At 39.5% G+C, this 26,431-nt stretch overlaps 1 protein-coding gene across 1 annotated transcript in view; it reads right to left on the reverse strand.

The window, feature by feature from the left end:
- Window positions 1-24,963, reverse strand: part of LOC109030256 (syntaxin) — a 31,269-nt gene extending 6,306 nt beyond the window's left edge. The window contains exons 1-3 of the mRNA XM_019041127.2: window positions 24,764-24,963; window positions 17,825-17,938; window positions 346-445 (exon numbers count right to left, since the gene is read on the reverse strand). Coding sequence (XP_018896672.1) covers window positions 346-445; window positions 17,825-17,938; window positions 24,764-24,796 — 247 coding nt within the window. The 5' untranslated portion in view covers window positions 24,797-24,963. The remainder of the gene's footprint in view (window positions 1-345; window positions 446-17,824; window positions 17,939-24,763) is intronic.
- Window positions 24,964-26,431: the final 1,468 nt, after the last annotated feature.

The following is a 26,431-nucleotide window of genomic DNA, read 5'->3' on the forward strand; positions in this document are numbered from 1 at the left end:
ATGTCAGATATTTAGGCGAGGGTGGTTAGGACTACCCGATAGACGCCTCTAAAGGAGGGTTGGAGGGGACTTTGGGTCCAACATTAGGAAGGAGGGTGGCGGGGGTAAAATGAGGGGCACGAGTACTTAAAAAGTATTGAATTTTTCTGAAATGGAGGCACTGAATTTCTTGAGAAGAGAAAGTACTGTAAAAGTATTGCTTTTTTGCTTGCCAGTTTTCGCAGAATCCCTGCTATTTTCACACCCTATGTCACCGAACTTGATGCAAAAAGTTTCCCGAAAAAACATGGATTTTTCCCGGGGGAAAATGGAAGGCTGAAAAGGGTGCTGTATATGGATACTCACTTTCATCTTGCCTGGGCGAGGATAGTAGTTGACTGTGAAGCGAGCGCATTATTTTGACGTGCTCCTCCATATTCCTTATCAGCGACCGTGATTCTTCCACCTGCAATCAAAAAACACTCAATTTAGCCTGTCATCCTCCGTAGATAAGATTTTCTCCGTGTTTTAACCTCAGATCTTACGTCAAAATTACTTGTGTAAACAGTTTACCCGCCTCTCATTTTTACTCGCTCACGAACGCGATCCTAAACGAGCCGGTCAATGCTAAAAAACCTAACATGTTCCATATATCATGAAAAAAATTACTCGTTTTGTCGGTTCCTTGACAAAGGAATGTAACTCCATTCCAAAGTTGCAAAGTTGACTCACACAATTTGATTTATTACAAGAATGCACCTGTGCAATTTGCGTCCAAATTTTTTCGTAGTTTTGCATGAGACCAGAAGAATAATCAGTAAATTTTTCAGTTGGAAATATTCATGATTCTCATGGTAAAAATGCAATTTGCGGGGAAAATTTGGCAACATTCGAATGTAGTTACGTTTTTCGTTGAAGGAAACGACGATTTAAGGGTCTCGGAGGACAAGGCGCATAAGTGCAGTTTTTGAAAAGATTGAGATTTTAATTAACTCAACTAAAGGTGGTTTTATAATAAATCTTGTGAATAATTCACTCCCAAATTCCAATTTCTAAGCATCAAAAAGAGAGTTTGAACTTTCTATTCGCCATAAGGCTCCATGTAATTTTAAACTTTAAACGCGTATTTCTCGAAGTAGCAAAAACTGCACCTATGCGCCTCTTATGCTCCAAAGTCCCCTTTTTTTAAACAAAGTATCAGATAAACGTTGGCAAGGCCATTTGGATCGGTTTTAACAGAAATGAATCGATCCTATCAAGAGCCGATCAAGTAAAGTATTTAATGTGAATTCAGACCAATTTTGGTTCAATCTCATCGAGATTTCCAGGAAGATGGGTGAAAAACTTTAAAATACGCAAGAGTGCCTAGAGGGTACCCTGGTAAAAATTGGCAACAGGAGCTGCGTTTCAAAGTACCATAGAAATTCTTATAACCGGCTATAGAAGACGATAGAAAATCATACAGCCGGCTGTAGAAAGCGAAAAAAATCGTACAGCTGGGCTATACGAAGCTATGAAAAATTATACAGCCGGGCTATAGTTCCTATCGCCGAGCTATATAGTTTATCGCCTGGCTGTAGCTTTATTACCATCGGCCATAAAAGACTTTAAAAAATTGTAAAGCCGGCTGTAGAAGCTATAGTAAATCTTACAGCCGGCTGTAGGTTCACAGTATTTTGGAACACATATCCCACTGCCAATTTTTACCAGGGTATTTTGGGGTCGGATGGGGTTGCCCACAAATAACATAATACCTACATTTTTGCAATTGATTGATTTTTGTTAAAAAAAAAAAAAGAAAAAAAGAAAAAAGAAAAAAAACATTGAATTTTTGAGTGTACCCACGAAAGATGGAACTTCCCTCGAAAAAACTTTTCAAAGCATCGCATACGCGGACCAGGTATGTGTTGGTTGTACCCGCACCTCTTCCACACCGTCAGAATTATAGACACCGGATCCTCGCGTCATGCAGTTGAATAGATCATTAAACAGGTATCACCGGAGCGATTGATAAAAAGTCTCAAACGAGGTGGATTTACTCTCAAGGAGAGTGCCAAGGATGAGATAGGAAGTGAAATGAGACCGAGAGACGGTCGAGAAATCAAGCCACCTCGATATAGATTCATTCGGATCCTTGATCGGTCAAAATCTTGTCATCAGACACAGCTAGACAATATATTTGGACGTATTCATGCTAATGGGAACTGTGTGCGCAGGGTTTGCATGCAACATAGTTCCTTTTAGCATAAATACATCCATTTTAGAGACACCGCACTGCTATGTTTCCCTATAATATACTGACTAAAAGTTACTTTCGGAAAGTCCTAGTTCAAATACGCCTACTGGATGACATCTTGCAAGAGATGAACAATTGGTTTAACAATGGTATCCGAACTGGCAAAAACTCAACTTGCAAAGTGGTAATCCTGACATTCATCATTCAAATCATTTGGCGAAAAGTAGGTATAGCCATGACCTCCGAATGTAGCCTCTGTCTTACTCGATTACATTCCTTTGATTCCTTGTCTGGAACTCTAAAATATATTGTCTCTGATTAGACGTTTGCTCCAACATATTTAGGCATTTTTTTGTATCCTAAATGGTTTATAAAATCACTCAACTAGATAGTGGTGCCAATCGTCGTTTTCAGATGAAAGAACTAAACTACATTTCAACGTCGCAAAGTTTCTCCTGAAGCAGGGCCGGATTTAGGGGGTGGCCACATGGGCTGCGGCCCATGGCGGAAAATTTAGGGGCGGCAAACTTTGCAATTTTTTTAAATGTAGGTATATAAAAAAATCGGATTCAGAAAAAAAATTAAAAACAAGAAAAGGTGACAAAATCTCTCATTTCCTGAGAATATAGTAATTTCTAATTTTGTCGTCTTTCAGTGATACAAGAGACAGCGCCTTTAATTAGTCGAGTTAAGGGAGAAACCAAACACGCAATTTGGCCTGGAACGGCGCGGCGCAGAGAGCAATGATGACGAGGACTTGAGATGAAAAGGAGAAGCCCTCGGCGTAACGCGACGGTCGGCATGTAACACATATTCGCGCCTACAAGACTGCAGGAATACTTCACATATTGCGCCAAACATAGTGCAGTCAGCAGCGGTCGGCGTGGAACGCATATAGCGCCTACAAGACTGCATGAATACTTCACACATTGTTCCAAACGCAATGCGGTCAGCGCGGCGCGGTGGCGGAAGTTAAAATTATTAAACCACATTTATGTTTGTTCTTTAATAATTTTTTCGTCCATTTCTCATAAATGGAAGGCCTTGTCCAGATAGAGAAAGGTTTACGGAACTGAACTTTCGCCCAAAGTTCCATGAACTTTTGCTAGTAGTGTTGACAGGGCTTACGCAAAAAATGTGTTCAACACGAGTGAACGCGTCTTATGCACCCTTCTCCCTCCGACACATTCACTTGATGGTTTTTATTGATGTTTCAAAACGAAAAAGAAGGGGGCGGCAAAATACAGGCGGCCCATGGGCGGCAAGTAGGTAAATCCGGCCCTGTCCTGAAGCAAAATTTATTTTTATTAGGAAAGCATTGGGCGTTTCTGACTGTTTTTTTCTCTAATACTCGCAGTCACACTCTTGTAAAAATTGAAATATCTCAGTCAATTTTACAAGCCTGACGTAGAGCTCCGTTTCTTCGTCTATGGGAAGACACACTATCTCAATTTGAAATTTGCGGCATTAAGGTCGTCCTTTCTCCTGAGACGATCACACATTTGTAGATTCCGTTCATCAGCAATTGATGATATTAAAATGGTTATAATGGCCGAAGTCTTGGAATACATCGGAAGAAATCGAGCAAAAAAAAAAAAAAAAAAAAAAAAAAAAAAAAAAAAATTGAATTCAATTTCAACGGGTAAGCAAAAATTGACATCCTGTTTGCCGAAAAAAACAGCATTCCCGAAGTAGAGTTGCATTTTTCTTATTGATAAACTGAAATTGTGACCGCTCTCGGAAAAACACGGACCTCGGTCAACAAAAAACTCCAAAATGAACGATTGGCAACAGAGCACTCTGAGGGGTGTGGAGGAATCTACCAACATTTTAAGATGAAGGATTTGAATGCATCTATTCGTACTTAAGGGATGTCCGTGTTGCATGCACTCGAGATTGCAGGCGCGCTGGTTATGTCGATCGCAACTATTGAATGCAACTATTCGTGTCTAAGGGATGTCCGTGTTGCATGCACTAGAGATTGCAGGCGCTCTGCGTTCCCTAAATCACAAACCTGCCTTTGATTTATCGTGCTCAAAAGATATTTGCGATTGATAATATAATTAAATCGTGTCGTGCGAAAACCGCTAATGTCCATTTTTCCAGCTTTCAGTTATTTTGTGTAAATAATACTTTTTAAGAGTTGATACAACCATGAAAGTGATGCAAGGACTCGCTTTGGGATTAAGATAACTTTAAAACTAGTATTAATGCCACTTTCGGGGTAGCATCACTCTGAAAAATATTATCAACTCTAAAAAACTCCAGACTGGAAAAATGGACATCAGCGGTTTCGCATGTCACGATTCAATTTAAATCACGTTGCCTGTGAAGCAAACCTTAAAAAAATGCGAGCAATTGTAGTAAAGTCCACTTTTATCACTTTATTAACACCGGACTGTGATACTGAGGTTTTACTTTTCGCTATTCTTTGAAATTTATTTTTAAATTAATCAAATTAAAAATGGGAGCTCTTAGGATCCCGAAACTACCGGAAATATTCTGAAATTAGCTTCCTGAATATTTTGCTGAGCACTAACTTTTTAGATCAAATGGAGCCAGTTGATATGGTAGTACTGTTGAGACCTACAGTCTGTATAGCTGGACCCTAATGTTGAAGGGGTCAGCACTACTGCCATACTAGTTGGCTCCATTTGATCTAAACAGTTAGTGCCCAGCCAGGGTGGCAAATTTTCATGAAAAATAAAATCTTGAAATTTTACGTGTAATATTTCATGAAATTTCAGAAATTTATGAAAGATATTGAAAAGCCCCAGTTCCTTTTCGTATTTCGCAAAATTTAAAAATTGAGACTTTCTTCTACGTTTGCGTGTGTAAGTGCGGGTTGCATACTCTAGCCCCTAAAAATAAAAACATATTTCTCAGCCTCGTGGAATTTCATGAAATATTTCACTGAAATTTCCATTTTGGGCGCTTCTGGGTACCAGATGCGCCCTTTCCAGCCGTTCGACTCCCCCGATGTAACATGTACTATACTACATAACCTTTTGCCTTATGGGTAATGACGCCATTCTGGTACACCCGGGAAAATTTGGAGATTGTTCTGCTCTTGGTATTTGTAAACACTTTCGTGAAATGTTTTGCTTTTGACATAAGAATCTCGCACGGACGTATTACCTGGTTAAATTATTTTAGGGCCTCCTTATACTTTAAATGCTTATATCCGAGGCAGTACTTTCAGATCGATTTGAAAATATTACGAACAGTCACGTGATCTCTTCATTTTAGTGACGTATTACTGTGCTACTTTGTGATTGGTTCATTTTCTTAGCGCAGCATCGACACGTCAGCTGTTTGCGGCATTGAGCTGAAGGTTTAAGGTTATGTCATGGACCAAGAGAATGAATAAGGACCCCCAACTCCAGTTAGCGGAGACATCAGCGCTGCCTGGCAGATTGTTCACGCCGTGAATATGGGTCCAGCGCCGATGTCGCCGCTGGCCGGGACCCGCGCTTCCCCTCCCCGCCGCTGCGCTCCTCTTCACGCGGCCGCGCTCCCCCCCCCCCTGTGCGCCCTACCTTGCGGCGTCGCGACGCCGCTGTCCGCTAGATCGCGTTGACGCACCAGCTTTAGACGTTCCGCCGCTCTTTCCCGTCGTCTGATTTACAGTGCATCCTTTATGTTTCCATGTACCACTCGACTGAGTTCATCACAAAGTGCTTGCGCAAATTTGCAGATCTTCACAGTCGACCTGAGGATTTGAAGGGTTTAACGGTTAAGGATTCCCACTTAATTTTAATTTTCGGCAGTCTTCGGGTGTAGAAACTGGCAATAATATGATTTGTCAAAGAAGCGCCCTTCAACGCTTTGGCGTTGGAACTGCTCAGCATTTTATAGTTTTTTCCGTTGGTGACACATTTGTGTGGTTTTTTTTTTTTTTTTTTTTTTTTTTTTTTTTTTTTTTTTCACAAAAAAATAAATAACATTTGTACAGAAAATACATTTAGACATACAAAATGTCTTTAAAATGCTTAATTTTAGTTTAGCTTAAATTATACTAGCTATCAACTAAGATTTAACATAATGTATACTACCTAAAAATTAACTGGAGTAAAAATAAAACATATTTACTATAAAATAAATATGTTTTTTCATTTTAACTGAATTTTTAACTGAATCGTGTTTGTATTTTTATTCAGTTGTCACATTCCGGACTATTGCGTCGTTTTCATTGTTCTATTTCATGAATAAATGGGATGAATCGTGGTCACAAGTAGAGACAGTTCTTTGAGTTTCCGCGATGAACCATGATTTCAACACCTGTGTCCTGTGTGCGTCTCGTGGATTTAATTACGAAATACCGCGGAAGCAAGGTGCAAGGATATACGAATCAGTTGTTTTCAAAAGAGAACAAGTCCATTTTTGCATGAGCCCTGGTTTGCTTAAAATGGCATATTAACTAAAGACTCATCGAGGAATGGACTTGTACGTTCCCTTTTGAAAACAACTGATTCATACGACAAGCTACTCAAATAATAGACAGATTGCGCACAGGAGAACACACGTGTTTGGTTAGAGCGATGAAGCACTACAAAGAAATTTATGACCGGAAGTCTATACATGCATTGAGCAAGTCGTGAACTTGGAGACGTGGAAAGATGAGCTTTGCTCTCGAGTGAGCGGCCCACGCAATGACCCAATGTTTGCGTTTCTCGCTTGTCGCAACCAAAATCCACCGGCAGGAATACGACTTTTCGTTGCCCCTCTGACGTAAGGGCGTATCTCGATTCTCACGTGAGCCCTGTTTTACATATAAATCCATGCTTTCTGGGTCTCATGCAAAAATCGAGATACGCTCTTACGTCAGAGGAGCGACGTTTTGAATGCTGCCGCGCTGAGGAAAAACGCCGCATGCACATTCGAGAGTTGTCAAATTTCTTTCAATACGATGTTCATTTTTAAGGAGAGCTATGAACATTTTTTCTTGGAATTTTCAGATGATGTAGATCTAATTGCAAATGGGATTTTCTGAAAAATTGGAGGAAAAATATTCAAAGTTTTCTCTGAAAATTCGTATCTTGACAGAAAAAATTTGACAACGCCTAATAGCTCATGCGACGTTTTTTCTAATCACAGCAGAACTGTTTTCTTCGTGGGTTGCAGCCCTGTTTGTCAGGACCAAAAAGTGAACCAGCCAGCCCAGCAGCAGAAATGTGTGATTTTTAGTGCATGAACTAGACGTAGGCAGGGAGTGATGCAGGGCCGGATTAAGGGGGTGGCCACATGGGCCACAGCCCATGGCGACAAATTTAGGGAGCGGCAAATTTTGCAATTTTTTTTAAATACAGGCATAGAAAAAATCGGATTCAGAAATAAAATTACAAACGAGAAAAGCGTCTTTCGGTTTTCGGTGACACAAGAAAACACGTAATTTTAAAGCGACGCGGCGCAGAGAGCAATGATGATGAGGACTTGAGATGAAAAGGAAAAGTCCTCAGCGCGGCGCGGCGGTTGGCATGTAACACATACTAGCACCTGCAAGACTGCATGAATACTTCACGCATTGCGTCAAATACAGTGCGGTCTGCGTAACTACTCTACTCTTTTTCTCCCACCTATTACTCAGCAGTGGCGTGGCATGAATGATCGATTATCGAAATATTTCTCCATTTGAAGATGTGGTAAAGAATCGATCATTAAGGTGCTCGTTGCAAACACCCTGTCTATTGATTCTTTTCCATGGGATTAAATGGCAGATCAATCGATAAATCGCAAAATTTCACCGATGCGATCCAGGTTTGATCCTGGCGGCTGTCTTCTAATTTTTAACGAGCTCGCAGGTTTTCAACACAAAGATTTGGTCTTTTCAACTCAAAGATTTGGTCGCTTTGACATAGGGAAAATTAACACAAAATAGTTAACCAAATGCTCGTGTTACTTCGTGTTTTACTTCCCATATTAACACAAAATTTTGGTTCCTGTCTCTTATAATGACATGTCTAATGAATCATCATCAGTCGAAAAGAGCTGTCGATTCCAGAAAATAACTTTTGCATTCTTACATATAGGAGGCTTATTCAGTGCTGGGCTCTGAAGTATTTTTTCTCAGCGTGTCCACGATTCTCCGCCTGAAATTTTCAGAGAAATAGAATGATTTGTTCATGCATTGTCTACCGGCTTATTATCTGTCATGATGACGTATGAGAGGTTTATGTTTTTTACGAACTCTTGCATATTAGCATTGAATGCACGTTCACCGAACTGAATGACTGCTTTTCTGTTGGTCTTTCAAATTTCCTCAATCCTTATCAATTCAGATAGATAATTCTTGTCAGCCCCACCCCGATCGTCTTGTGAACATTCGAAGAGCATTATACTGTAGCTGACAGTACCCATTCGTGCGTTAATGTTTTCAATATTATTTTTCAACATTTTCATGACAATCAATCACAAAATTATTTTTACAATAACTTACACTACAAACCGACAATAACCCATAACTGATTTTATTTTTATCTGACCGTCCCACGGGGAAAGGGATCTTAATCCGCAGGGGAAAAATATTGAGTCCCGTAATAAGACTAGAGCAAAAAGGGGTCTTCTATGAAAACGTTAAGACAAAGAACGCGCAAAATGTCAGATTTTTGGTGAACAGTTTTTGTTTCCAACGGAGCAAAGAAGTGACCCCATGGTCTTTGATTCCCCAATGCATTTCCAAGCTGGGCGATAACATGAGTCACAGCTGTAGTCTATTGTGGCGGGCCAATGGAGGATTATGCAAACTCTTTTTTCTACTTTACATTTTCTCGTGAAGTTCTAGGGAAGAGAGTCTTCCATTCCTTAGAGTATTATCAGGGCGCGTACATCTGTTCTCGTTTTCTTTGGAGCTTCGAAGAATAAACATGTACCTACACATGATCAAAGGGCACAAAAACACTTTCCGCCACGAGACTAGAAACCAGATTCCACAGAAAGAACCATTATACCTACATCTTATTTTTACGCTGCTTTCAAAGAAATGAAAAAAAATTGGGAAAATGAAATTTTAGGGGTCCACCTAGGGGACAACCTCCCAAAATTTTGAACACTTTCAAAAATTGCCAAAATGTGCCTCTCTCCAGGTGACTACATTAACCGTGTCCTCCAAAAAAAACGTCTGAAGTCACACCATGATAGTTTACAATTGTAAGGACAAATAACGGTCAGAGAGGCATAGATTCATTTTTTTCTGGCAAAGGAAATCGGAGTGATAATACTTTCTTGGACTCATGATATTTTTCGGTCTTTATAACGCTAATCTCAATAATTGTGTGATATACAATTTTAAATAAAATTCAAATTGCCAAAAATAAAGTCAGAGTTTTTTTGCAACTTCACGAAAGTGAAGAAGGGTGACTCGGTGCCTCTTTGACCCCACGTGTTTCATCTCTAAACCCTCTCTATTGGATCCAGAGGAAAAATCGACGGATTTAGGTGGAAACAACCGAACTAAATTAGACGTTGTCTTATTTCCTGTCGTGCTTTACTTTCTTAGTGGAAAATTCATCATCCTGTCTTGAAATTTCATAAGTGTGTTCTTTTTATGTAAGCTGGAAGGAGTGTAAAGAAAGTTTGAAGGCATTTTGTTGCTTGGTTTTTTGTCAAAAAAATACAATTTCAGAAGATATCACGCGACGTAAAATGCATTTAGGTTCTTTCTGGTTGAATCCATCCAAATACGCTTGTTCCGTCGTTACCTGGACGAAACAACTTAACTTCATTCCAAGGTTGCAAAATTGATTCGAAAAACGCAACATTTTACATAACTATATTCTTGCAATGTAGTGCAAAATATTTCTGCTTTTTGCATGAGATCAGGATAAAAATCAGTGAAATTTTCAGTTAAAAATGCCCAAGATTCTCTAAGTGAAAATGAAATTTGCGAGAAGACAATGCAAAATTGACGAAACAAATTAAATATTTAGCAGGAATATACCTGTGCAATGCTAGTCCAACACATTTCTTATTTTTGCATGAGATCAGGATAAAAATCAGTGAACTTTTCAGTTAAAAATGCCCAAGATTCTCTAAGTAAAAATGAAATTTGCGAGAAGACAATGCAAAATTTACGAAACAAATTAAATATTTAGCAGGAATATACCGGTGCAATGCTAGTCCAACACATTTCTTATTTTTGCATGAGATCAGGATAAAAATCAGTGAACTTTTCGGTAAGAAAAGCCCAGTATTTTTTCATTGAAAATGCAATATGTGAGAGGACATCGCCAAATTGACTCAAACAATTCAATTTTTTACAAGAATATACTCGTGCAATATTAACCCAAAATATTTCTGATTTTTGCATGCATGAGATCAGAATAAAAATTAGTTGAATTTTCAGTCGAAAATGCCCAAGATTCTCTTAAGTTAAAATGAAATTTGCGAGAAGACAATGCAAAATTGACGAAACAAATTAAATATTTTACAGGAATATGCCTGTGCAATGATAGTCCAAAATTTCACGCTTTTTGCATGTGATCGAAGATAAATCAGCGAAATTTTCAATTAGGCATACCCAAGATTCTCCTGGAAAAATGCAATTTGCAAGAGGAAATCTGGCAACACCGGGATGCAGTTACGTTCTTTTGTAAGAAAAACGACGATTCATATTGTCCCGGTGAGTTGGAACTGGCGGCAACACGGTCGTTGGTGACAGTGGCTGGCGATGAATCGTCGCTCTCCCGACAAAACAGCGTACCTGGCTTTCCACGTGAGCCCTGTTCTCCGAATAAACCCATTCGCTCCGGGCTCACGTTGAAATGGAGATACGTGCTTTTGTCAGGAGAGCGACGAAATGTCGAGCAAGAGGACGTTTACCGGACACCGGACGATAAAAACTTGCATGAAGGTGAAACCCATTACCATCGCCCGCGGCCGACCGCGATGGTCGCTGCCACCACGCCAACAACCGCGTAACAGCTTTTGGATTCCCATCGGAGTTACGCTGTTCTTGATGAGCACCGGGCGAACCCTCTCGAAAACCGATGCAGCCAGAGTGAACGTCAGGCCCCTGTACTGCCGCGCTAACGAAAAACGCCGTATGAGCCTTCAGGCGTTGCCAAATTCCCTTTGACTCGAGAAAACTTGCGCAAATTCTTCTTCCGATCTCTCTGATAGTTTTGTTTGTAATTAGATCTAAAAGGTCTGATAATTTCAAGGCAAAATAGAGAAATATTTCCCTAAAAATAAACATTTTATTGGAAGAAACCTGGTAACTTCCGAATGATCATGAACATTCGAATGGTCAAATTTCCCCCTTCAAAATATTTGATTCTAGAGGATAGTTGTGAATGTCTGGACCACGTTAAGCAGGGAACCAAGCCACATCAGTTTTTGCTAAATTTAATTGGGCAGTTTAATTTTTTACATGAATACGGCTGTGCGAATACTTTTTTGTAAATTTCTGTGAATTGTCTGCGTAGTGCGAAGCAAATTCCTTAAAATTGTCAAAGGAATCCGCACAAACGTTCTCTTGTAAAAAATTAAATTGCCCACTTAATAAAGACTTTCGTTTGATGTGACTTGGTTTCTTTTCGCTAAACGCAGTCCAGTAAGGCATACAGTAAGTCATCATGATTTGATCATTGTTGGTCTCTTTTCGGGTCTAACTAGTATTGGACCCTTTTAGGCCAGCTAAACATGGGTCTGAAGGTCGATTTTGGCAAAAATGCGAGCTTTGCAGGTTTGCCATTGAATGCCTCAAAATATGCATTGTCCGCCTGAATCGACCCTCCGACTCATGCTTTAAGTCAGTATTAGACCCGAAAAGAGACCGAAAATGACCAAATCAGGATGACTTTCGTACAAAATAAATCCTTAATGAGCTAAAAGCAAAAAGTTAAGGAAATTCAGCCAGAATAGGCCAAAAACGGTCCATATGCACCTATTATTAAAACCAGGGTCGGATTAAGGGGGTGGCCACATGGGCCGCGGCCCATGACGTCAAATCTAGGGGGCGACAAATTTTGCAATTTTTTTAAATGAAGGAATAAAAAAATCGGATTTAGAAAGAAAAAGTTACAAACGAAAAAAGGCGATAAAATCTCTCACTTCCTGAGAGTTTAGTAATTTCTAATTTTGTCGTATTTCAGTGATACAAGTGACAGCACCTTTAATTAGTCGAGTCAAGAGAGGGACCAAACACGCAATTTGGCCTGGAACGGCGCGACTTGGAGAGAAATGATGATGAGGACTTGAGATGAAAAGGAGAAGCCCTCGGCGCGGCGGTCGGCATGTAACACATATTAGCGCCTACAAGACTGCATGAATACTTCACGCATTGCATCAAACACAGTGCGGTCAACAGCGGTCGGCGTGAGACGCCTAGCTCCTACAAGACTGCATGCATACTTCACGCGTTGCGTCAAATACACTGCGGTCAGCAGCAGTCGGCTTGAAACGCATAGCGCCTACAAGACTGCATGAATACTTCACGCATTGCGCCAAACACGGTGCGGTCTGCGGGGCGCGGCGGAAGTTAAAATCATTAAACCACATTTATGTTTGTTCTTTCATAATATCATCGTTCATTTCTTATGAATGGAAGGCCTTGTCCACAAAGAGATAGGTTTACGAAACTTAAATTGTGCGCAAAGCTCCGAGAACTTTTGCCAGTAGTGTTGACAAGGCTTTCCCAGAAAATTTGTCCAACACGAGTAAACGCGTCTTATGCACCCCTCCCCCGCAGACACGTTCACTTGATGGTTTTTATTGATGTTTCAAAACGAATGAGAAGGGAGCGGCAAAATACAGGCGGCCCATGGGCAGCAAGTAGGTAAATCCAGCCCTGATTAAAACCAGGTGATAAAAGTCATTCTGAACTTCTATTCAAAATTCTTGTCTCTGTTGTGTCTACAACAGTCGGGATTAACTTTTTCCGGTTTACATTGGTCTTATGGAGATTGGCGCTTCTGATACTTATGCCGGAAGGTGGCGACATTTCTACCGTGCACAGGGAAAACGCCGCGTATGAACCTTTGTCAGCTGCCAAATTTCCTTTGATTTAATAAAAATTTAAAAAAAAAAACTTGTGAATCTTTCCGTTGAATTTTTCGTAAATTTTCCTCGTAACTAAATCTAAATTACCTGAAAATGTCAAAAATGAAAGTTCATATTCTTTTCTCAAAATTGGACGTATTTATGCGAAAAGGAGATATGTGGAAGTGGAAAGATGGGGTGTGCTCGTTAGTGGTCGGGCCATAAGAATGAATGGGGAATATAAAGCGCCTGTGACGTCAGCGGCAATGAGTGCGCACTCTAACGACGGGGAGATGGTCGTCGGGGCGTTGTAACTCGTGAGCCCTGTCCACAAGGCTCTCTTGCCATGCCCGCGGCTCATGAGTTAGCATATTTTGGCGTTTAGCTCCTTTTGATTTAATGTCAAATCCCGCTTCTCAATTTTCTCAAAAGGAGCTATATCCACTTTTACATTGTTTCTTATGACCCAACTAACGAGTACACCCCATCTTTCCACTTGCACATATCTCCTTTTAGCATAAATACGTCCAATTAAATATTTGATCATGGGAAATTTGGCAAGTCTAGATAGCTCATACGCGGTTTTCCCTCAGCACGGCAGTTTTGGCAGCGTGTGGATATATTTTATGCGGGGTTTTTTGTTAACACGAGTACACGGACGGGTGGCCAGGAACGCCTCCAAGGCGAGCCTTTGAAGCGATGCCAAGGATGGGCCATCGAGCGATGAGCTTGGACGAGACCGGAGCGAGACGTGCTCGGCTTGATGATGGAGCGTCCGTCATAATCGGAATCCCATCCCGGCACAATTAGTCGCCGCCATTGAGCTCGTTTCCACTGAAAATTGTGCAATTTTTATCGCCAAGCTGACCGTAGCCGCGGCGTCGCGTCGCGACGCCCGCACGCATGCGCCGCGGCGCCACGCCACGCCATGCCATGCCACGCTGTCTCGCGCGTCCGGCCGCGGCTCGGAAAACGCCGTAAGAGCCATCAGACGTTGCCAACTTTCCTCTATTATAATTCGAATTTTCACGAAAATCTGTGCACTGAGAAAAAAAGTTCGGTAAATCCGAACTAGTTTGGTTCATATGGAACCAAGATTTTGTTCGGTACACACGACCGAATTATTTGGTCTGCTCAGCCGAACTTTTCGGTCCACTGAACCGAACTGTAATAATTTATTATGGTTCGGTTGCACAAACCGAACAATTCGGTTGAACAGACAGAATAATTCGGTTGTGTGTACCGAACAAAATCGTGGTTCCATATGATCCAAACTAGTTCGGATTTACCGAACTTTTTTTCTCAGTGTGGATATTTTTCCTCCAATTTTTCAGAAAAGTTCATTTGAAATTAGATCTAAAGTATATGACAATTCCAAGAGAAAATATTCATAACTTTCCTTAAAAATGAAGATTTTATTGGAGGCAATTTGGCAACGGTTGAATGTACTTTCGGCGTTTTTGGATGCAAGTGGATGCACTCATTCTAGCTCGAGCATGCGATGATAACCGATGAGTCTACATATGAAATGACCTATATCTCTAGCCAAACTGGATACTGGATGGACAAGCAAGGGTTTTCCCGTGGAAATATTATCTCTGCATTGTAGTCAGTGCATTTATTACCGTGTAAGAAATCGAGACTTTTTCGGGATTTCCCGCGGTTGAATGAAATGTTTTTTATTTGATTTATTTTTAAAGGATGTACCTCAATGGATATTCGTTCATTTAACTGTGTGAATTTCGTAAAAAATTCCTTAAAAAATGAATATTTTAATAAGTGGTTTTTTACACCACCGTTAAACATTTTTAGTTTTGAAAGACTACAGTGGATATTTTAAGAGCTTTTTAACACGCTCTTACTTAAAATTTACCCCCCCCCCCCCGAAAATGTCACCCGAAGAAGATATACCCTACAAGGGTTTTTAAAGCGAAAATTTTAACAGTATTTTAAAAATTTTCCTGTCTTGATTGACGATTTCTCAGTTTATGTAGCATTTACTACCGCTCTAAACTACGGTTTGTTCTTCTTTTTTTCCATCTTACTTAGTTTATGTAGCATTTACTACCGCTCTAAACTACGGTTTGTTCTTCTTTTTTCCATCTTACTTTCAAAATGCGACTTGGTGCATTTCTGTAAAATTCGGCCCATTTTTGTTTGGTCAATCGCTTTTCCGCGTAAGTTACAATTGGAAATTTGTGATATGCACATCGTATTGCACGCGAAATTTTCATGGGGGAACGTGTATCACGGTGATTTATTTACCGATTTTGCAATTGTCTAGTGGTCCTGCCGGCTGATTGTTTAAATTGATGGACAAAGCGATAGACAAAGAAGACATAGGAAGCACGGAGCGATCACATTGGTTGAAATGGGTATGGACTAACTACAGGGTCTCTCGTGAGTTGCCGATAATTTGTCTATCACCTACCTCCTTTGTCCATTGCAACCACCCGCCTCCACCAATACGATCCCTCTATATTTCGTTTGTCTTCTTTGTCTACAGCCTTTGTCTATCAATGCTAACAATCAGCCCTCAGGATCATAGGCTATCCAGTATCCACAAATTAACTTTCCCTCTCCTTTCCACGAATGAGGGGACAGGATGTGCAATGGGAAACCTTAATCAATTGATAAGGAGATCGCACTGGTCCAAGGTCTTGGACCGTTCTCTATCGATGACCTCTAACCTCAACGCGCGGCGTTGCGGGACGCTTCGAGCCGGAACCAGCGAGATCGCCAGTGCGGAAGCGACGTCGCGACGCCGCACCGACGACGCGACGCGGCGCGGCGCGGCGCGGGCGGTGGATTACTCGACAAGGCTGTGATCCAATACTGTATCCGCTCCTCAACCGCGACCGGTATCCGAATTATTGGAAGTAGACAATTATGGGTCCTCTAATAGCGCATTGACGCTTTATGAACGGTTTTCGGAACATCTTTAAAAACGGTGAACGGACAACATTTTGAGATTGAGAATAGGGAGGTGTCTGAGATTTTGTCAATTTCACACTGGAAAAAAAACACATTGGATCTAGAGTCCAGACTCTTAAAAACATCGCCAAGAAAAAATACAATCGGATTCTTGTTTAAATCAAGAACCAAGCCTCTTAATTTGAGGTGATGTCTTTTTCATTTAAGCTTAAATCTGATTGAATCTAGAGTATTTTTTCTTGTCAATGTTTTCAAGAGTCTGGGCTCTAGATCCAATGCGTTTTTTTCCCCAGTGCATGTTAAAAATGAGACTACTAAGAGAACTGAGCACGAGGATATCCTTGGTTCCTGAATTGGACAATTATTAGAGGAAATATGGCAAACTAACCAATTTACTGAAATATATTTGTGTTTAAATGGACCGAGTTGGGCAGAAAGGAACCAACCCACGTTTTGGAAAAAATTGAGTTATGAGTGGTTTTGAACTCCACCGCTGCTCTACTATCTATCGCTAAAAATTCAAAGTTTTGGTTGGAGCAAATTTTGCAGGAATTGAACTTCAAGTTCATCTTTTTTACATTGAGTCTTATGCACGAGCCAAACTTAAAACCTCTTTTTCTCGGTTCGATCCCGATGTGGCTTGGTTCCTTTCTGTTTAACTCCGTCCAAATGTGAAATGCTACTAGATGACGTCACGAGTTTTCTCACTTTTAAATATTTTTTCCTACAGTTTTCCCATTTCAGAAAAAAATTATGAAAAATACCGCGAACTCAGCTCATTAAGTACTCTCACATGAAGCAATGAAAGTTCCGTGTGCAAAATCGCCATTATTAGGAGCTGCAATTTCCAGCTCATCCGTAGAAACACTTATTTGCACAGGGAAAATAATGGTACATATACCGTTCTTAAACCGAGCCAGAAATTGTAGTTCCATATTGCTGTATGTAGTCAAAATTGTTTCAGAGATATTCACTGAAAGGAGAAAAACTGAACATCTAAAAAACGACTTTGACACGTTTTAAGAATTAACTTATGTGGCATGCGCATTTTTCTCATTTTTTAAGTAATTTTTTAATACTTTGAAATACATTTCTAAGGCAAAAGAAGTCACTAAAAGACAACAAACGTTAATAATTTCACCGCAATGATGTCGCCACACAAAGCTCAAAAAATACGAAAATTCCGTCAATTGCGTTTGTACTCCTCGTATTTGAAAACAGTAGGAAAGTCCAAACTATAGCTTCAGAATCAATGAATCGAACCTCATTCTTGTCATTTGTGGTAAACAAGCAACAATTCCACTTGAAAACACATTTTAATTTAACAAACATCAGTGGTGAATCAGAGGAGATAGCGATGTGAGATGTGACTGCGTCCCTCACAGTACTTCACTGCTATATTTTCCCGCCATTCCGGCGCGTTTAAAATTCTGTCGAGTCTTCGACATTTTTAAAAGCGGGTGGGTCCAGGATTTTGGCTCCAAAAATACCCAATTAATCAGGACGTAATCTTCTCACGTGGTACTTAACATTAAGTAAAAAACACATGGTTTAGTGGCCCATTTGGACACAGTAAGACGGGGAAAGTGTCTGGCGCAATCTATGGACGGCTCCTCTGGCGCAAGAGCGTAACTCGATTTCCGGATGAGCCCCAGAAAGCATGGATTTATATGTAAAACAAGGCTCACGTTGACCTACCTCTCTAAAGAAGTGTTCCATATATCCTGCTTCCTCATCCTCCATGTCCAGCGCGACGTTGACCATTCCATATTCCAAGGTTGTGTCATAGTAAGGATCTTCATCTCTCAGCACCTAGAACACGTGTTAAATATCAACAGTCAGCACATTAATGAAAATTAATTGCCAGTCAATAGACTACTAGAGAAGGTACAAATGTACAATCTAACTTCCATTTGATTTGTGTTTGAGTTCCTTTCCAATGAACTCGTTCAGAAGTTGATTTTCATGCCACCCTTTGCGTCAATCGTTTTATACGATTTTAAGATTTTGAAAAAAAAAAACATGCAAGGTTCGTTAAGGCCCCCTAGTTCCAAACCCACGGCAATCTCCATTGCCCTGTCTAAAATTTGTGTAATCATATTAATTGCCTGTGAGGAACAATCAAAACGTTCAGCTGTTTTTAAAATTTTCCAAATTTTCTCGCTTAATAACAGAAATTTCACGAGAAAACATGAACATGTTTTCCCGTTCTTTCACTTTCCAAATTATAATGATGGCACAATTTTTAGACAGGGCAACGGAAATTGCCGCTTTTGGAACTAGACGCCTCAATTTCCAGTCTAAACCTGTCAGTGGCCCATTTTTTCACACCTTTTCGGCAAAGTTTCACTGTTTAGCATTACTTATATTTATATTTTCTCAAGTGACAGATCCCCTCTTTCCTCCCAGTCCTCTCTGTCCCAGATCCGCCACAAATTTGGGACAATCAGACCGTAAACGAAGTGTTACAGATACTGCCGTGCTTAGAAAGAACGCCGTATGAGCCATGAGACGTTGCCAAATTTCCTCTGTCAAAGTACGAGTTTTCCGGGGAATCTGTGAATAGTTTTCCTTCAATTTTTCAGAAAATTTCATTCGGAATTAGATTTAAATTATCTGAAAATTTCAATAGAAAATATTCACAACTCTCTTGAAAAGTAAACATTTTACTGTCGGGAATTTGGTAACTCTAGAATGCACTTAGGGCGTTTTTCCTTAGCACGGCAGAAGAGTGCGGAGGCACCCCTTGTGTATACTAATACGGCAGTGTTTCCATAGAATATCAGGAAACAGGTGTTTGAACATCTGCGCATTTTTTCATCAATCACCTCTGTTAATTAGGCACTCTTTACACATCAAATGATGAAAAAACACGTCTTAGCACTTTTCAATTTTGTACGCACACATAACCCACGCCGGGGGAGGGCCAATTATTATGAAAGTTTGCTTAATAGATGAATGATGGGTCTAGCACGAGTCGGACGATTTTGCATATGCGGAGTTATTAACGTCTATACATTGTTTTACGAGGCGAAAAAACTCAGAAGGAGTGGTATGAAATCTGGAATGGAAGACCTTGGAATGAGGAACATTCAGAAAATTCTATTTTACCAGAGAAGACATTGTTAAAAATGATAGTATTTTGTTTCCGCAGGTTTGAAGATAAGAACGAGCCAACTCTGACGTTAATTTTGAGTCAAAAGTGACTGTATTTCAATTCATCTGAATCCACTTTAAAATGACCCTGCTTTAACTCCAAATTACTTTCATTGCATCTGAGTTGGAGTTCTATTTATTTGGGGTCCTAGTCGGGGGGGGGGGGGGACACAGAAAGACACTCCTCCCGTAAGGGATCTTAAAGACTCTTCTACCTCCAAAACAGTGGCGTGGCGTGCTTTGCGATATATCGGTTATTCTGCCATTTAAACCTATGAAGAATCACGCCCACTTTTACATTGTTTTTTATGCAATTTGCACGAGCGCACTCTATCTTTCCCACACGCATCTAGTTCCTTTCAGCATAAATGCGTCCAATTTCTTCTGTTCCAACCGAAAAATCTATCAATATACACTCTAAACGATGTTAGGTCTCGTTCTTATTTTGCAAAATTCCTCACTTTTTCCAAAGGGGCCTAAGAAGATTTCTAAGCCCTAGTCCCGCCCTTGAATCCATTCACAGTGCTGCCGTGCAAAGGAAGAACAACGTATGAACATTCAAGAGTTGCCAAATTCCCTCCGTTAAATTGTATATTTTTGCGGAACATTTTGAATATTTTTCCTTGAAATTTTCAGGAACTTCATGCAAAAATGCGCCGAAAATTATCTGAAAAATTGGAAGGAACATTTTCACAAGTTTACCAGGAAATTCGTGTTTTATCAAAAGAAATTTGACAACGTCTGAAGGTTCATACGGCGTTTTTCCTTAGCATAGCAGAGTGAGTGGAAGGGACCGACGTTTAGAGCTCATTCCCAACCCCGCCCGTTATGCGAACTGCACAGAAGCTGAACGGAAGCACCCAGCACCCAGCCCTCGCTACTCTGGGCGCTGAAATGAATGACTCATTAATTATCCGTCGTCGTCGAGCACCTATGTGAAAGTATTTTTGCCAGTAATCGGAAATGATCGTCGCACGCGGCGCCTCCACAGTCCAAACCCGTTCAACTGCCATATTTTGAGGTATGTGTGTGCACGGACAACATGGAATGTCACCATCCACCGACCGCAATACAAGGGACTTCCAGTACACAGAGGCTAAATTGGACTACATTTCCCAATCAGGAGCTAGAATTTCTGACACATCCGTGAAAACATTCATCTGCATAGGGAACTCATGGCTAACAAGTTGTTTCTGAACTGAACCAGATATTGTAGTTCCCAATTGCAAAATGCAGTACACAGAGGCTAAATTGGACTACATTTCGTGATTGACACATCCGTGAAAACATTTATCTGCATAGGGGAACTGATGGCTCACAAGTCGTTTCTGAACTGAACCAGATATTGTAGTTCCTAATTCTAAATGCACTACACAGAGGATAAATTGGACTACATTTCGTGATTAGGAACTAGAATTTCTGACATATCTGTGAAAACATTCATCTGCATAGGGGAACTGATGGCTCACAAGTCGTTTCTGAACTGGACCAGATATTGTAGTTCCGAATTGCAAAATGCAGTCCAATTCTTAGGAGAATATAGTGAGTCTGTTGCTTTACAAAATGTATAGACAAAGGGGACTTCATTTTGCGATTGAATCAATTATTTCCCATATCACGCTGGCGCCAATCTCTATTTTGTTGGTATAAGGGTTGTTTTTTCTGTGTTTTCTCCGATATGATCATGTCTGATTTCAATATAGCCTTCTAAAAGAACATGTGCATTTTATCGAATTCGAAGATTGTCAACGAACCAAATGAAACGGGTTATCTTGTTTTTCTCGCATTCGCAATTTTGGCGCTCACGTGCTTGGAAAATAATTGGTTCAATTAGGAACTACAATTCCCGGCTATACGTAAAAAAAAATTATCTGCATAGGGAAACTAACGGCGCATATGTTGTTTCTAAAATAAATTAAAGATTGTAGTTTTAAATTACAAAATGTAGTCTTAATGGACAGAAGTTTTACAGATAAAATCTCATGAAATCACGCTAAACACGTCAAAGAAGTCAAAAAAACCACTCTCTGACGCACAATTTCAAAAATTTTCGAATCCACCATTTAGTGGGGTTTTTTTCCTCCAATGTTGGCAATTAAACCTGGGCGTTATACTGAAACGAATCTAAAACGAGTGGTTTTTGAACTGCCCGCTTAAAATCCATTGACCCGTATCGCTCGGTTATCTTTTACCTTGAATGAACGAGTTTCTCTCTCGACTTGCAAAAAACTCTAATGCTTCCTGCTACTATAGCCTGGCTGTGTGCTCCCGCATGAATGCCTAATATCCCAAGTATTTTTGAAAAGTTGCGCTGAAAAGTTTGCTTAAGGCTTTCCAAGTGCTCGTGATTTCATGCAAAAGTTCATCGCTCTCCTACAAATTGAACTCAAGAATTTTTAATATACCATGACAACTGTGAAAGTTTCCTGTGTGGCAGAAAATGAAAAATGAAAAGGTTTTTATAGGAGTATTCACTTTTTTTTGGAGGGGAAGGTTATTGATTTCATGACACTTTTACATCTTTTTTTGGAAAAAAGAGAATAACTTATATCCTTTTTACAATACGCATGTCTTCTATGCTATTCTCAAAACAAGCCCGTCACTTAGCCTTTTTTGGAAATAGACATATACTTGTTAAACACTCGTTTTCCATGAAATTTACAAGTTCAAAATAATTGATGATAAAAAATTAAAAAATTATTTATAAAAAAAACAAATATTTTTAAGCTTAAAGTTGATGAAAAGATGAAAGATGTAAAAGTTCCCAAAAATCTATCGAACTGTTCTGTTTTAAAGTTCATTGCATCCATTTTCGATATGAGGTAAGTGATTTTTTGCCAAATGAAGGAGTGCATTGTAAGTCGTTTATGCCTTTCGTAAAAAAAGTTTTGCAAAATACCTCTCAAAACATTTTTGGAGATTTTGTTCCCAGTTCTCATTTGTACACAAGTAGAATTTTTTGAACTTTAAGTTTCCTATTTCAGTCCTCTAGAAAGAGTGAAAAAACATGAGGTACTAGCGCACGTGCGACCCATAAGTATCATGTTTCCCGCTTTTTTACACATAATTCTTAAAACAGTATGTAACTAGCTCATATTTTGTCCCTCATTTTTTTGCGTGTGGCGCTATCATTCCAAGAGTGACAACATGAAAACTGACCGCCTGTCAACTCCTAGCCTAATATTTCACATTATGTTGATTGGAGCCTACGGAAAACTATTTTACGCACAGAGGAAATGGGTAGCGTGGTTTTTGGCACTAAAACATATACCGCCCAGGTATTCTTCCTTGAATTCTTGATTTTGATCGTAAGGTAACCTTAAATTTTGATTTTTAAGGGATAGCAGAAAAATATCATTGCCAACATACTACGGTAACAACACGGAAAACATGTGAAAAAACAACATGTGCGCATGTTTAAAGTGTGTGTATAGTGTTCTTGGGTCACTCTTTTCTGATTCCTCTTTTTTTTTGGACGATATCCTGTAAAAATATCATCGCTGTGAATATTCCGTCAACATGCTGGAACTTCAATGCAGAAAGAATTTTCTAAGAGTATTCCTAGTAGTCATATTCCAAGTGCTCGTATTTTGAATCATATACTCCGAGACATTTTGAAAATTTTTTGCATTGCAGTCTGATAAGAAGATTCCAGCTTATCTTATCAAGGTCCGTTTTCCTAGCTCGAACTGCCCTCTCGGAAAGTCTATTCTCGATTCGGAAACTCTCTCAAAACTTCAAATTTTGGCGGTACTCGCTCCCTAAATTCCCCACGTGATCGGCTGTGAGTGACGATTTCACGAAGATTATCACATTGGAAAAGTTCACGGACTCATTTTTTCCTGCCATCTTTCAAATCATGGACATATTTAAGCACATTAAAAATTTTTCTCGAGATAAGAGGGGCTTACACCGGGAAAAAAACTTGGGGTAACATTTTTGTTAATATTCTCAGCGTACTTTTTGTTTTCAAAAACGTTTGCAGTTTTCTTTTGAATGGCATCTGCACGATTATGTATTGTCCGTTTTGTTCCTTTGGATTCAATATTTTCAGCATATCTGCCTAACTTGGAACCGTTCTCGGTGGATACTTTTCGGTTTAAGGCCTCAATTGCGCAGCAACAAAATCGTAAAAAATATTATACTTGGTAATATTGCTGAAGATTGTTGCTCCTGTAACAGAGGACGAATCTCTGTTTCCACGTGTGACCTGTTGTCCATATAACTTCATGCTTTCCGGGTTTTCTCGTGGAAATAGAGAAACGCCTTTACTTTAGAAATGCGACGAGATGAGATCGAGTTAATTTCTGATCTGGCCCTGAATTGAATCGGGACACTGCGAAAACTGCTGATTTCAATTTTTCCAGTCTTAAGTTTTCTTGAGTTGATAATATTTTTAAAAAGTTAGAGTTGATACAACCTTAAAAGTGATGAAAGGACTCGTTTTGGGATTGAAGAAACCCGAAGACGAGATTTAACGCCACTTTCGCGGTTGCAACCAACTCCGAAAAGTATTATAAACTCAACGAAACTTAACACTTGAAAAATGGACATTAGCGGTTTTCGCAAGTCCCGACTCGATTAAAGTCTATCATATCTCAGTTCATTTGACTTTAATTCACTTCAAATGGACTTTATTGTATACAATATGCGGGAAACCAATATTCCTGACTCATCCCTGAAAGCACCTATCTTCATAGAGGAGGTAGTAACACATACCTACTCTTATTGACTCCAAATTACTTAAATTGCCAGTGAAGTGCAATTCGAGTTATTCGGCTCGATCTACAAGTCAATCGACCCGACTTATCTTCAAGATATCGACGGCGAAAGTACGAGAACACATCACCCGTTTGTGACTTTGCAAACGTCCTGACATGCTTTACTTTTTCTTTGGAAAACTACTCATCGTAATTTATTGAAAAATGCATTGACTTTTTTTTCTAGGTTAGCAGAATAACCAATAACAATTTCAAGCTGTAGAATTGGCTTGTTCCCCTTTGGTAAAATAAAATAGGAGCGAATATTTTGAAACACCGCAATAGAGCTATGTGGTTTGGCACTATGACCATCGATATGAACGTATGAGCATTCGAGAGTTACCAAATTTCCCTTGATAAAACATGTCTTTTTGACAACATTTATGCATATTTCTCCTTGAAATTTCCTGACATTTTAGATAAAATTGCGTAAAAAAACTGTCTGAAACTTATGGAAAATAATAGTCACAATTCTCCCTGTAAATTCGGGTTTTATCGGAGGAAACTTGGCAACGTCTGAGGGCTCATACGGCGTTTTTCCTTAGCACGGCAGTTAATAAGTAATATGTGAAAATTTCAGGTCATAGAGTTGGCTTTTTTCTCTCCGAAAAATTAAAATAGGAGCGGAAACTTTGAAATACCGCAATGGAGATACGTGGTACGTCCATCAATTTTTTTAAAAAAAAATACCTAAGTTAGCGACAAAATAGGAAGAACTTACCGCTTGTATCGCTTTGAGCCTGTCTTTAGTCATTATAAGCCATCGTTTGGAATACTGGCGCACTTAATTCCGAGGTTTCACTTGTCACAGCACTCGCAGCGGCGCGCAACTGTTGATAATGTCGAGTTCGAGCGCCGTGCGCCCGCCGCGCCGCCGCGACGCTCTGGAGGCCAGATAATCCCCCCACTATAATTGCTCTGCCACCACGCCGAACGATTTAACTATACTCTCTTATGTGCGCGACTGATAGTTGTTGTTGTTGTCGCGCGCAGCCTTGCCTCTATAGCTCCTCAATAATTGTGAATTTCAAGTATCGATGCCTTGGCTCCGGCACCGGAACCACGTGGTTCGCAGCGCGGCGTTGGAGACTTCCCGCCTTACACTATTTGGACTTCATTTGAGGGGTTTGACGGACAAAACTCATGAGTGAAGTTTTTGAAATTATTGAGATATTAATGATTTGAAGTAAAATTAGTCTTAATGCATATGATATGAAAAATTCGCTGTCAAATTCCAATTTTTAAGGATCAAAAAGTCAGTTTGAACTCAGTTTCCGCCATGAGCCTCCATGTAATTTCGAAACTTCAAACACATATTTCTAGCAAAAACTGCACAAATGCGCCTTGTCCTACAAGCCTCTCGTTTAATCATTTTGCAATGAACTGAAATACCTCGGAATGGTAGCGTTAAGTAAAAATAATAAAATAATATGGGAAAATTAGCCTTGATACCTTTTGTACATGTTTTATTCTTCTACAAAAATGTTTATTAGACCATTCTACATGTCATAAGGATCCTGCCTGAAGATGAGGCTGTTGAATCGAAAGGCCTCGTAGAAGAATTTGACATGTACTTACAAAAGATAACAAGGCTATTTTCCCCCTATTATTTCATTATTTTGCAATTAGGAACTACAATTTGGACGCATTTAAATCGATAGGAACTGTATTTATGGTACTGTATACTATTGTGGATTTCAGGGCTCTTATCAGAATGGATATAATTCCATTTGATTTGAACACGTCCATTTCCTGCTCATTCGTGAAAATACATAAGTACATTCGGCAACAAATCGTGCATATGTTGTTTGTAAACTGATTCAGAGATTGTAGCTCCCAATTGCAAAATGTATAGTCAATTTTTGGATCGACATACTGCAAGGATTTAACTGAAACAAGTCTAACTGCATCAACAGTTGCCAAATTTTCCATCGTTTTCATGTATTATATTTTAATTTTTAAATGGGTGTTGTTGTTTTTTTTCCTAAAAAAACCTACATATTTTTTAAAAACATTGAAATAGTTGTAAAAATAATTTATAATTTTTTTAAGAACATTTTTTTATTTTTTAAACATATTTTAAAAATGATTTTTATTTCATGTTTGAAGATTACGGTTATTCAAAAACTTTTGAAATACTTTAAAAGCATGTATAAGAAATAGTTTTAAAATATTCATCTATTTACACGGGAAAAATCCATGTAAAATCCAAAATATTGAAAAAGCATAGAGACAACTCTTTTATTTTCATGCATTGACCTTATATAGGCTTTCAAAACTTTTTAACGCGTTTTCTTAATATGAGTAAAAGTATTTTAAAAGTATTATTTATCCCTCCAACTTGGGGCTCAGTCTCAAGGCAGACGTCTGAAAAGTCCCCACCGCTGCA

The sequence above is a fragment of the Bemisia tabaci genome, chromosome 8 (assembly GCF_918797505.1).
Source record: "Bemisia tabaci chromosome 8, PGI_BMITA_v3".
Lineage (NCBI taxonomy): Eukaryota > Metazoa > Arthropoda > Insecta > Hemiptera > Aleyrodidae > Bemisia > Bemisia tabaci.